This window comes from Cydia fagiglandana, chromosome 3 (assembly GCF_963556715.1).
Source record: "Cydia fagiglandana chromosome 3, ilCydFagi1.1, whole genome shotgun sequence".
Lineage (NCBI taxonomy): Eukaryota > Metazoa > Arthropoda > Insecta > Lepidoptera > Tortricidae > Cydia > Cydia fagiglandana.
Genome location: NC_085934.1, coordinates 16,498,204 through 16,512,970, shown reverse-complemented (window position 1 = coordinate 16,512,970; position 14,767 = coordinate 16,498,204). Strand labels below are relative to the sequence as shown.

Here is a 14,767-nt window from a genome sequence, read left to right as displayed (position 1 = left end):
TTTCTTATTTTTTCGCAACTGTATTAAAAAACGTCGTTCGATACACGTGCGGAAATGTCATTCTTCCGCACTAGCATCGAAATGTACTATTACAGGCTTTTAAATATCAAATTGCAATTAAATAAATCCATAACTAAAGTTAATTACAAAAAACACACCTTAAATAAAATAAAAACTTCTTTAAACAAAAAAATATATATTAAATATATGTACATATATATACCTACATAATATTATGCACTTACATAATTCAATATTATATAGCAGAAATTACAAATATAAATTCTTGCAAAATTGTAACAGTATCCCTCTATTCATATGACTTCTAGATAGTTCCACTGTTGTAAAGTGCCGCGAGCTCTAGTTGCACACCCGCTCCGCTAATAGGGATCATCTCCCATCATTTCAACTCTCTCACCCAGCATCGATAAGTACCCACCTACCTACTTCTTTAATCATTGCAATTTCGAAACAAGCTCAAGCGTTGTCGGTGTCGAATAAATTTTGTATAATGTAAACGTGATAACAATTTAAATTCCTCTGTAAAGGGTCTCGAGCCGACAAAAACAACAAACAAACGGAGAGGCGCGCGATTGGCGCAGCGGCAAGGGGCGGCGCCGGCGGCAGGCCCCTCCTGCCTCATGCGCCAGTCTCGCTCGCTCGCCCAGTCCTTATCTTCCACTCCGCTGCGGGAGACGTGTGATCAGCCAATTTTCAATTGACAATAATAATCAAAATAATAACGGGTTAGTGATAAACTATGCCTCGACCCACACGCGAGTCCTACGGAGACCAAAAACCACCGTTCTCATACATAGCTCTGACCGCCATGGCCATCTGGAGTTCTCCAGAGCGCATGCTGCCGCTCTCAGAGATCTACCGGTTCATCACGGACCGCTTCCCGTACTACCGGCGCAACACGCAGCGCTGGCAGAACTCGCTGCGGCACAACCTCTCCTTCAACGACTGCTTCGTGAAGGTGCCGCGCCGCCCGGACCGGCCCGGCAAGGGTGCCTACTGGACGCTGCATCCTCAGGCCTTCGACATGTTCGAGAATGGCTCGCTATTGAGGAGACGCAAGCGGTTTAAGTTGCATAAGGGAGAGAAAGACAGTTTGAATGCGGAGCTGGCGGCGTTGGCAAGTTTTAATCGAGCGTTTTTGGCGCGTCAGGCGGGCGGGCCGCCGCCGCCACCGAGTATGCCGAGTGGAGGATTGTATGGCCCCACTGTGAACCTATGTTCGAGGTTGAGTCCCGAGCCACTGGAAGCGCCGGATACGGCAGCGCTACTGCCGGCGGGGACGCGGCCGCGGCGCGCGTTTACGATCGACGCGCTATTAGAGCCGGAGCCGCGGCGCTCGCCATCACCACCGCCGCCGCCACCCATGCAGCCGCACTGCCCGCTGCCGCTACCTCCCGCACCCTACTTGTTGGCGGCGCAGCGCTACCACGCAGAGCTGCTGGCCGGACTGCAGCAGTCTTGCCTACCCCCGTTGTGGACGTGGAGAGACACAAACCAGTTTTCACATTATACGCTTAATTCATGAATGGTGAGTGTCTTACATATGTAAATTAATAACTTACACGAATAACATACATGCACGTATTTTTAAATGGCTTAAAGTACTAGGTACCTACATACCTAAGTGCCAACAAGACATAACCTACCTAGTCGTACTTACAATAACATTAATTACTAAGGTGGTAGCTAGATACAAAATAGCAAAATACCTAACTACTAGTACAATCGTATTAGGACAAACCTCGAAATCTCAGGAACAGTCTTGAAATTTGGTATGTATGTTAATTAAAGGCCCTTTATTCATATCCATACCATGTGACATTTGGGGACCTCGAGGAACCGCCGCCATCTTGGAAGATGTGTACCATCTTGGAGAAATTCGTGTTATACTCTGAATCTACGTTCTCCATAAAAAATATGGCGTAAGGAAACATTGAAAGGTTATTAAATTTCACACACAAAAAAGTCTGATATAAGTCTGATATGAGTCTGAGTCTGATATTTTACGCCTTTGTGGAAAAAATACATATTGTTATAGAAAACACTTACTGAATCCAGATTTAACGTTTATACTCTTCCAGGGGATATTCTCTTCATATGAAACTTGGAAGAATGGAAAAAATATTTTTTCTATAAATTTGTATTTGATCTAGCCCAATATCATAATTTTACTCGATGGCGATTTAACCAGAAAGAAGAGTATTGAGCTTAAGTAATGATGATTCCATACATCCTTACGCTAACGTTTCTTAAAATTAGAGCTTTAGGGACCACAGGGACCAGGCACCATCTTGGAAAGTATGCGCGTTTTTCATTTACTTATAATATTATGTATTATAATAAAATGCAATTTAGGTACATACGTATGCTGTGATATATTAGTAGTAATCTATTCATTTACGGATTAATCTAGGTCTCTTTTATGCTGCTTCCTCTACAATCTCTTGCTTTCTTGCTGATAATAAGAGCTTGGGGCTATAAAAAAGATGGAAGTGGTAAATATAATTCAATTCAAGAAAATCCGAAGATTTTTAATAAAGTTTGATGTGATTTGTTTGATCTTCAAAAATGAAATCTTTTTCATAACATAGCTACTTACCATACCTACTTATGTTTCTAACCCAATTTCGGCTCTAATCTTGATTAAATGACATAAATTTAATATTTACTTATAAGTTATATATAAATAGAGTTGCATTAAAAAGTTCATGATAATATAATGGCCGTTGCGTTCAGTAACGTACGGATCAAACGAGGGCCAATGATAGAACTTCTTAAAAGCTACCAATATATATATAGCATATATGTTCAGTGAAAATTTATGGAATAAAAAACAATATTAAAGAAAAGAAAAAAGCTGTAAGTTTATGTACCTACAAAGTTATATTTGTATTTGACGGCATATGTCATTGTATGAAGACAACTGCAAAATAACGTTTGTATCTCACTTTGTCATCAAAATACATAGTGACAGTAAAATGATGAAAGTACAATTCGTATTCGTTAACGTATTATTCGTTGCATAATTATTATCATGACAATGTTTAGTCAAATAAGCTTAATGTGTAGTAGATTGAAGTTTCTTGACTTTTATTTTGTTAGTGCATATATAGCACTTACATTCATAAATTTTATAACAAATCAGCAAAGTAATTAAGTTACAAATGTTAGGTTAACGGTTACTCGTACACAACTACCCAATCGGTCCATAAATTCTGTCGCAAATTTTTTACTGAAAAAAAATGTATAGGTATGTAGTACCCATATAGGTATTATTCGTGCATATGGTTTAAAATCTTATTTAATGGTTAATTACAATATAAATGAACTTAATTTGCTGTCACAGTTTTGCATAAAGGCCGAGCCACACCGGCTTGCGTGTGCGTGACGTGCGCGTGTGCGTGCGCTAAAATGTTGGAGCCGCACACGCACACGTCACGCAAGCGGTGTGCCGTTTCTCATAAGGATCTGTATACTACAACGCCGCACGCGCACGTGCACGTCACGCACACGCAGCCGGTGTGCACAGGCCTTAATTCTATGAACCTAATATTCGGAGAGAGTCATAAAGATACACGTCAAAAAGACGCTCCCTGTTGCCTTAGTGTGATTTTGATCCCCATCTATTTATTATTCTATACTGTATATGTTTTATTACCAAATCTTCTCGTTGTATGGTAATCAAATCGCGTGTTCCTAAAAAGTTTGAAAGGTAATGGCTGAAGTACAGACTGGTCGGAGAATTAAATGCTTGAACTGTGAGAGTCAGGATGGCGGGTGTACACAAAAGCAAATTAAGTACACTGGCTAACCCCCCTTTCCTTTTTTTTAAGAGGAAAGAAGACGGCCGTAGGTATCTCCATAAAAAAATTGTACCCCTTTTTCCTTTTTGGATATTGACATTAGGTATGGAAAATATCTTTACATAAGTTGATGTATGGATGTTGATGGATGATATTAACCATATCTATGCCCCTACGTTTGATTTTTTTTTCGATTTTTTTTATTATTATTAAAATTTGGAGCGACTGCTAGGAACATCGAAAAAATAACGTAGAGGAGAACGAGGAGGAGAACTTTGGTTCTTTGTAAATAGGTAGTTACTAGTAGGGGGTATGTAACATTGACTAATTCATAGTACATTTATAATACATTAATTACTAAATTACGTATTGTATTGAATAAAATTTTCTTTGTCTACAGGTACTTAGATCAACAGATTTAATTTAAAAACGATCTCAAGATAACTCTAGACTTAGGAAAAACCTAGAGTCTGTTTCATATTGGAAATATCTAAATAAATCAATAAAGGAGATTAATTAGTGGAATGGACTTAGAACTTTACACTATAATAAATTAGACTGGGAGGCCGATGGTAATATTGGCATCGAGTCTAATGACCACTAACGGGATAACCATAACGCGGTAAGTTTCATGTAGTGCCTAAGTACCTATCACACACACAAATTGTCAATTTGAGGATTGACACAAATGTGTGTTCAGCACGTGCGTGTCATTTGAAAAACGTATTATGAATATTATCAACAACAAAATTGGGCCAAAAACCTGCATCGCCAAATTCTTTTTGTAATTTCTACACAGTACAGTGATAATTAAAACAGCTTACAGTTTTTAAGAGGTTGCCGACACCTGAGCCTTAAAAGGCGGGTGCACAGTTTATATACTTTATAAATGACGTACTATGTAGCCTTATTTATTTACGTTTTCATATGTTAAAATAACAGAACCCCTGCACTAAAATAAAATAGAGGAAATTGTAAAGTTATTCGATTTTTTTTTTACTTTTTGCTATGATAATTCTTGATTTTTACATTAAGAACAACAAGATACGAATTTTACAAGCTTTCTTTGTTTTCCCATAAACTTTTTCTTTCGACAGTTATTAATCATAAAAATGTATACCTAGTTTCGCTTTTGCAATTAGCAATAACATTGCACACCTCAAAAACAAAACATTACAAAGCATACTAATGAAATTATCAAAAGTTTTGAATTGAATTGATGTGAGTTTTCTCTTTTCAGGTTTCGCGTTTTGCTACAAACTACAAATTAGTGAAAACCATTGAACTCGACTGCCCCTCATGCCCAGATTTATTATTAATTGCCTTGTCGATTTATTTGAAGGAAAAAATCTATGTCCAGGCTAGAAAAACTTCTACATGTTCTAATTTGTTTTTCCTGTTTCTGAAGTTAGCATTTCCCTATGTAAATAACAATTGCCATAATAACAAGGTTTTCATTGCAATGTCGCATAGCGTAGGTGAAAAAGTTAGAGTTAGGCCAAAATTCTATGAAATTATGACGTATAAATAACACTTGCACCGCGTGGGCTATCAAAGTTGCTGCAGACTTTTATTGGTGCGACTATACCCTACTGCTATTTATAATTTCAAACCCTTAAAGTGGATTTGTCTGACCGCAGTTATAGTCACAAAAATAGATTTAAATTAAAGCATAAAGCATTTTGAATCTTTATAAAAGGTTTAGTAATCTCAAAACTAGATGGCGCTATGGAAGGGGCTGGATTCAGCCACCAAAAACGGTGTTACTCCGATGTTACACCATAAATCGTCTGCAATAGACGAAAAGGCCTATGAATGAATGAATAAGAAAATAATAAAATGCCTAGAATGCTTTTATTGTGTTTACACCTACCTACTTTTGTGCATGTGATAGCCGCCAGGAAAGTGGAATACGTTTAGAAGTCATAAATAGCAGTACTAGGTAATAATCGGATCGGTGTTGAGCGTAAAAAGTTAATATGGAAAAATCGTGATGTTATTTGGAGCTTATCGGTCTTGATTATTTTACTAGTCTCTGATATTATTTTGGCCTTAATTCTACAAATACTTAAGCCGATGCAGCGGTTATTTTTTAAAGATCAAAATAAAGCTCCAATGTCTATGCTATGAACTTTCAGAAACTGGAAAAAATTTTGTTCGAGTAGGTACAGTCATCAGCAATAGTATCTTACACAACTAGGGCCCCAAAAATATGTGACACGTTCTTATTTGGAGCGCAATAAGAGCGCGTCATATATTTTTGCGGCCCTAGTTGTGTATATTGCTGATGACTGTACCTACTCGAACAAAATATTTTTATGGCCCAACTAAACTAGAAACGTAAACATTCCTAAAGTAGTAGCGAGATTGTTTAACTGTGATATTCATGCTAGAATGTAGATAAATTATGAATTGTAAATACTGTACAGCTTGTTTAGATAAATGTACTTGTTATAATAATTTATTTTAGAAAATGTAACCTGAGGTAAATCGAAAAAATAATATAGAAATATTGTGTTTATTGTTTTATGTTGGTTTGATTTCTAACTTCCTTCCTTGTGTAGGTTGTAAGATAAAGGATTAACTAATTAGTCTTATTACCTATTAGTGTTCTCTATAGCGTGTTATATTGTACACACATCTGAAAACAATTAGCCAACTGAACTGATCCATCCTAAATTGCAATATACTTCAAATAATGTAATTAATTTCATACATCACCAAGTGCATGTCGGTAGATGGACAAGCCCAAATGGATATGGTGGGATAACCTGGACACCTTCCTTGACAACTGGCTGGAGGAAGCTTCTTAACTGGACGACCTGGAAATTAAGGGGAGAGGCCGTTGCCCAACAGTGGGAAACTCAAATTGGCTAGTTTAATAAATATTAATAAAGTATACCTAGTTAAAGAATAAATGCGTGTAAGTACAACTACAAGAACATGTTAAATCGCATTATATTTCGTTTTTAGGGTTCCGTACCCAAAGGGTAAAACGGGACCCTATTACTAAAACTTCGCTGTCCGTCCGTCCGTCCGTCCGTTCGTCCGTCTGTCTGTCACCAGGCTGTATCTCACGAACCGTGATAGCTAGACAGTTGAAATTTTCACAGATGATGTATTTCTGTTGCCGCTATAACAACAAATACTAAAAACAGAATAAAATAAAGATTTAAGTGGGGCTCCCATACAGCAAACGTGATTTTTGACCAAAGTTAAGCAACGTCGGGCGTGGTCAGTACTTGGATGGGTGACCGTTTTCTTTTTGCATTTTTTCCGTTTTTTTTTTGCTTTATAGTACGGAACCCTTCGTGCGCGAGTCCGACTCGCACTTGCCCGGTTTTTATTTAGCATTAGAAAAAAGATAAACAATCTTGAAGTGTCTTTATTGAAAAGCACTTTTTAAAAATATGTCACGGCATATATGTAACCATTATGAATCGATTATGATTATTTATATTCTTCTGCTTTCATAAGTAACAGTTATTGATTTTTTAAAAGCGTTTTTCAATTAAAATAAAAGACATATCAAGATCGCTTACCTTCTTTCTAATGCTAAAAAACGAACTATAGTAGGTACAACTCTCTTCCACGTGATAAAAAAGGTATTAGGATAGGCGTAGACTAGAATAAAACTAGTATACCTGATGACAGAAACATATGGCAGAAACCATATCTCAACGGTGGAACCGTTCTCTAAGCACCGTACTGGGCTGGCTGAGATGCAGGATCAGTATCGCCGTTATCCGCGCCACCAGCATGTGCATCCGAGGCACACGCCACCGGTTTAAGTCCACCGCCAGGTGGCTTGGGTTCGACGACGGTGCCGCCCTTCCACACTTCGAATGAAACCCCTTTTCTACCCTACCTACATATGTCTTACCTAACCCTTTGCCTATGTATTACTTATGATTGTTGTAATGGGTCATAAACTCGTAATAAATTTCCAATAGCATAAGTGTATACCTATGACTCAGAATGATTCTTGTACATAGTTCGATGGCTCAAACTATTAATGTATAAATGTAGTCATAAAAACCACCACCTGTTCACCAGCAGCTGTATATGTCTAATAGGCTATTAGGTAATACATATAATAATGTTCATTTGTTAATTAACGATTTCTTGCACAACAAACATTAAACATTATCGCATAATATCAATAATCGATGTGGAAAACAATAAAAAATATTCGATATTAAACTTTCGTATACGACAACGGTTTCACTCACTTGAATTTCGCCAATAGCGACTAAATATTCAAGTGAGTGAAACCATTGTCGTATAAACAATTTAATAAAAAATATATTAATTTTGACACATAATATAATATTAATTATTTTCATGCACAGCTGTGTGAAGTATAATAACTGTAAATAAGGAAATGAAAATCGTGAAAACACCTTAGATAAATTATATTTGAGCTTTTCTATTATTCTTCTGCATTACATATTATTAATTTACAGTAGATATGGTGCCTAAATACCGCCCTAGTGCGGTAACTAGCACTATACATAATACTATATAACACTTTCAACTCTCGCGTTTTGTACACATATTTAATTACACAAACGGGTCTACCGCGATATCAAACAACAACAACAATGAAACAATGATATTATATCGCGGTAGACTCGTTTGTGTAATTAATATATGTATACATAATACTATTAGTTATTACTTATTCTGTGACTGTACGTGAGTATGTCGTTAAAGGCTCATATGTACCGTAAAATATATACTCGTGCGAAAAGGTACATTCATGTCGATTAAAATACTCCCTTCGGTGGTGTTTTAATTTATCGCTACTCGTTGCAAATTTCCTACTTTTCACACTTGTATCTTAATGTAATGTGAGTGTACTGTGTGTGTGTGTGGTGAACTTTGTTTTCAGTAGCCATTACCATGACTTGACACTTGACGTTTATGATCAGTGACAGAATTAAATTAATATATTTATCTATTTACACCCGCCTTATGATGCCACCGATGAGAGTAACGTTATTTTGGTGGACAGTGTCACCTATATATTTATATAAATGTTAATACTAAAATATATATTATGTATAATACATGAACGCAATACTCATCAACAATGATTAATTAAAGGACTGACAAAAAACTTCCAATTATACATGTAAATATTAATAGACGTAGGGAAGGTTTGAAAAAAGCATCCCATCCTTTACACGCTGAAGCATGCTTTAAGTACCTACATAAGTATTTCACATATTTTTAAACATATTCACATAATACATAATATAGGCATGTAAGCATGAGTAAGTAATGCGATTTTAATTGCGTTAGCCATTATGTGCTATATGAAAGTAACGGGACATTACCGAATTGGTCACACCTACCCCTTTACCAATTGTATGTATGTTACCGTACGTGTTTTCATGTTCGTGATTTAAAATTAACTCCTTTTTAATGGTTCCGTAAATGGCATTATTCATAATGGTCTTTAAAGACCTGGTTTAAAGAAAAATCATTTTTAAACACCGTTAGCTTGTACCTATTGTTATTATTATTACCTAAATACTTAGTAATTCGCATTGATTGCGATTGTCAATCTCGCGTTATTGAAGCAGGTGATTATCAGTCGCAGTTACCTTATATAATAAAATTGCAGACAATTGGCAGAAATGTTGATTGTCGCCACCAATTCTTTTAATGTTTATTTGGGCACAAACGGTACAATAATTCTTACAAATAGTACCTATTATTAGTTAAATAATATTATTTATATATAAAATAATTATTATTTCTCACTTATTATTTGTTTATGTTTGGCAGGTGTGAAGATTGAAACTCAAAGACGTATGAGCATCGTGTCTCGATTGAAATTGTATCAATAACTTATCTAACTTATGTGTTATTGGCAATCGCTATTAATCGTATAAGAACAACACGTCAGCTGCCATAGTTCACATATCTACAAGTTACAGTTACGTATCTATTACGTCTCGTCTGTACTGTAAGTATAATATGTAGAGTTGTAGACTATGTAGTAGCAAATTATGCAGATACTTAAACGCGTATTTTTTATCATCAACAAGCTTAAGTATTAATAACGATATTTGTTAGATTAAGCAGAAAAGCAGCTTCTAATAAGAGTTGTTTCAATTAAATCCTGATTATGCAACAATATTGGAACGTACAAGTAGCATCATGTGCAAACTATTGAAACCTGACTTTGAAATATTAACCATAGCGAAAATTGTCTGGGGTAAATACGAAGTATACTTACCATCAGTACCGTCTTTACCATAAGGGTACACGGGGCCCGTGCCCAGGGCCCCCAACCTCAGAGGGCCCCGTAGGACAGACAGTAACAGTATATATTATTTGATTACCCATAATAAATAGAAGATCATATGTAGTAGAAAAATGTTAGTTTAATTCGCTTTCTTTACTTTCCAAAAGGGCCCCATATTCTTATTTGCCCAAGGGCACAGGGACAGGGACAAAATAATTACTTATTTGAGATTAATATGGTAATTACGCAGATCAACAGAACTCACAGTCCTAATATTCTATTTAATACGCAGGCACTAACTAGACGAAGATATTTTATACGTTATAGTTATACATATATTTAGATAAACAAAATACTTATACATAAAGTAGGAAACATCTTTAACTTGGGAACAAATAATATAATAGTTATACTCGTAGGTATAGGTATGTATTAGCTGATGTTATAGAGGTGTTTAGTTACATATTGCATATTTTACAATCTTTGTTAAGTACATAAATTGTACATGTTTATGGAAACATTGTCTCATTTAGAAAGAGATCTGACGGTTTAAGAAAAGTACAGTCAGTGAACATTTACAATATAGGTACATAATTTTTATTTAATGTTGAAATCCCCTTTAAATATTAATGTAAATTGTATGTTGATATGTTTTGTTATTCAACGGAACCAAAACGACTGAATTTATGTGTGGTTTGCATAAAATTTGGTAGATAAGTATTACACAAATAGTTTAACTTGGTTTGAATGTGGGTTTAAAATTTGTATGGGAGTGCCAAGAATCTTCGGATAGAGACCGAGCGAGTTCCAATTTAAAATAAATTGCGTGCCAGTCTTTATACTCGTTTAACCGTCAAACGTCTTAGGCCCACTTGCACCATCCCACTAACCCGGGGTTAAGCGGTTAAACCGTTTTGTACGTGATTTGGTCTGAAACTATAAGCTTGCATTATCAAATAAATGAAACCGTTAACCCAGTTGTCAAATTGTACTGGTAACCATGGTAACTTCAGGCTTACTCGGTTAACCCAAGGTTAGTGGAATGGTGCAAGTAGGTCTTAGAAGTAAAGGGCCCTTACAGTATGATCATTCATATTTTTTACCATCGAATATTCACACTGACTGTACCTCTTAGCATTTCAATATTTATGGAGACATTTAAATGCTCCGAGGTGGTTGGTACTCACTGTAGGCAATTTCCCAAGCTATTCAAGAACGGCTATAGTATTTCTAAATAACGTTAGTAATTCAATATGTCATCTAGTAAGGTTTCATAATTGTGTGTCTAGGTATAGGATAGGTAACACAAGAAGCCAAGTTTCCATCTTTGAAATTGACTGTGCAATATGAGTTACACCTTCGAACTGTAGTCTGTACAGTTTACAGTATTACCTACTTACCGTTAAGGATGACTGACGTTAGATCGAGCCGTGTCCGGGCCGGAGCTTCCGGCGCATTGTTTTCGATGGTAAGCATCACGTGATCGCCGGCATGTCAAGAAAAGTAAGCTCCGGATCCGGAAGGTCCTGCCCGAACACGGCGGTAGGTAGATAGCCAAGCTAGCAAGGCAAAAGGCGACTGGACACAAGCCGTGGGTAATATAGACTCTGACTACGCTAACTTTGCACAAACTTGGCAGTAAGAATGCATATTAGTTACATATCCCTAGAAACATCATACTTGACGTAGGTACCACTTGGCATGAAAACTTACCGTGATCTAACTGTAATATATTAAGTATTAGGTATATGAACCATTTGCGCCACTTTCCTTTTGACCTTCGCTCACAAACACTTAGTACAAAATGTACTCTGCGTGTCCGGCTAAATAATTCATGATATATACTTTGTTGCACCCTAGTCGTATGTCGTAGTGTCGGTGTAGGTATAGACATTAAACTCTCAGCTCCATTATAAACAGAATTCTTATCTCCGTGCTTTTTACCTCCTCACTAAATTGCAAGACCTAAGTCTTGCGCAACTGTAAACACGGCCCTTTGCATCTGATTTACCTGCATAATAGCTATTCAATGGCAACAAAGCTCAGTCCATAAAACATTTGAAGTCATACGTCAGCTATGTCGGCGGGCGGCCGACAAACGATATGTCACGGCACGTAGTACAATGCAAACAGTCGGCGTCTATGTCGGCGCGTGTGATGCGTTGTGCGAGTGTCACAACAGTCGCGGGACGGCGCCGCGACCGCGGCGAATCGCGCGACAATACCGCCGGACCGCCGACGCGATGAAAGCCTCGCGGTGGCCACAAAGCCTTTGTGTCTACACACCGGTCATTTGCGCGGCGCGCTGCACCCTCGAATCAGTGACTCGAAATTGGTTAATGTGCCGCTTAGATTACAAAACCATATACCACCGCTAAGAATAATTGGTTACATATCAGAATACCGAAAACTGATTTACCTAATGTTGAATCACCTATGCTTGATTCACCTATTTTTAAATTACCTATCGAACATTTTACCTAAACATTGACTGACCTCTAAGTTTATAATACCTAAGCTCAAATAACCTAATGGACGAAACACCTAATGCACGATATACCTAATGCACGTTTTACCTATTGCACGTTTCACCTAAAGCTATTATACCTAATGCACGAATCACCTATAGCTGATATACCTAATGGACGATACACCTAAAGCTGATATACCTAATGAACGATGTACCTAAACTTGATTTACCTAATGGACGAAATACCTAAAACTGTTAAACCTATCGCACGAAATACCTAAAGTTGATATACTTCCTGCACGAATTACCTAATGTCGATATGCACGGAATACCTAAAGTCCATATACCTAGAACAAAATTCATATCATTTTGCCTAATGATCAAGTGGCAATTCCACCCAATAATTCGTATGATTTCCCAATCTTACAGTAGAAACTGTTTGTTCGGATAGCAACTTAAAAATACACTTTTTGAAACGCTACTTTTTAGGTAGTAGAATGATTTTGTAAGTCTGATACAAAATTCGTTATCTTATCCTATCTTATTAAAAACTTAATTTTTGTAAGTTAACATCATGACGATGAAATAAAAGTCGGTTTTGGCACTGTTTGGCCGCAGTTAACCTAACACGCTCCTCCTCGCTTTACTCGTCGTCGCACCTATCTCGACTCTGATAAATGACTAGACCTTATATTATAGTAAAAAATAGCCAATTGAATGATTTGGCTAAAAAATGTATACTAAATGTTGTATGTCCTAGTAATATTCTACTAAACAATAATTATATTTTTTATTTTAGGTACATATTTCGTTCATTAAGTGCATCGACTTCAGGTATTTCGTTCATTAGGTATGTTAACTTTAGGTAATTCGATCATTAGGTATACCGACTTTAGGTAATTCGTGCAGTAGGTATGTTAACTTTAGGCAATTCGATCATTAGGTATACCGAGTTTAGGTATTTCGTGCATTAGGTATATCAACATTAGGTGTTTCGTGTATTAGGTATATTAGCTTTAGGTCTTTCGAGTATTAGGTGTTTCAACTTTAGGTGAATTGAGCATAGGTATTCTGAGCCTAGGTAAACCAATTGTAGGTGAAACGTGCCATAGGTCATTCGTTCATTAGGTGTTATGAGCTTAGGTTAATTGATCATTAGGTATTTAAAAAAATAGGTGAAACGAGCATAGGTGATTCAACATTAGGTAAATCGATTTTCGGTATTCTGATATGTAACCGAATAATTCAGAACTAATCTGTGAAAAGCAGTCTGCAGCTGATTATAAACTATGGATTAGTAAATTTTGCGATGGAGCCCTAGGGGCTGAATAGTTTCTTAAAGAAAACAGCATCAAACACAATACGATAAATGGGGAAAGGCATATTCACAAATAAAAAATAAATTAAAATTCTGGCTGAAAGTTAAAGTCCAAAAATCTTCTATCTATCTATCTATATCTTCTATACATATAATAAAGCTGTAGACGGTCGAAAGTCTGTACATGGAAGATATTTGAAAAAAAGTTGGCTGGGGATACTTAGAATCGATAACAGAACACGTTCCAATAGTTTTTAGAATTTTTGTCTGTTTGTCTGTTTATCTGTTTATCTGTTTATCTGTTTGTCTGTTTATTTGAACGCGCATCACGTGAAAACGGCTGAACGGATTTTGATGAAAACTTTACTAATCTGTCGAGAAAATCTCTGGCCAGGTTATAGGCTATAAAAATTCAACCCCTATAAGGGGAGGTAGTCACAATACTAGCTTGATTTAAGTTTGCCCCTGAATCTTATGGCGCTACTTAGGAAGGAGGGGCAAACTTTTTTGCGCCTGGTTGGGACTAAAAGCAACAAGACCGAAGTGATCCCATAAGTGTTCCGTAAACAAAGTTTTGTACGGAACACTAAAAATGTACAACTGTCTATCAAATTGCATTTTTTATATCGAAAAATTTTCGCGCTCGCTCCGCTCGCGTTTTCAATACTTACTTTCTGCGGTATGATAAGGATGATATTCCGGTGACAACTGCAGCAGCATTACGACTCGTAATTTACGAGTAAGTACTCTGTTGCAACGTTACTGCTGCAGCACTGTCAATTTTCGTGATAAAATGATGTGACTGATTTCCATGCTGAAAGTAAAAAACTAAAACTGTCTATCAAATTACGGTTTTATATCGAAAAATTTTCGCGCTCGCTTCGCTCGCGTTTTCA

The 14,767-nt window shown here is 36.7% G+C and overlaps 1 protein-coding gene across 2 annotated transcripts; it reads left to right on the top strand.

Moving 5' to 3' along the window:
* Positions 1-268: 268 nt before the first annotated feature.
* On the top strand, positions 269-6,351 carry LOC134680228 (fork head domain-containing protein FD4-like). 2 transcript variants are annotated; one of them, XM_063539317.1, is made up of 4 exons: positions 269-1,549; positions 4,225-4,446; positions 5,065-5,586; positions 5,745-6,351. In XM_063539317.1, exon 1 carries the CDS (start codon positions 761-763, stop codon positions 1,544-1,546), a length of 786 nt encoding a protein of 261 aa, XP_063395387.1. In that variant the 5' UTR covers positions 269-760; the 3' UTR covers positions 1,547-1,549; positions 4,225-4,446; positions 5,065-5,586; positions 5,745-6,351. The 2 variants fall into 2 exon arrangements, with proteins under 2 accessions (XP_063395387.1, XP_063395386.1); XM_063539316.1 differs by having other exon boundaries at positions 5,065-6,351.
* Positions 6,352-14,767: the final 8,416 nt, after the last annotated feature.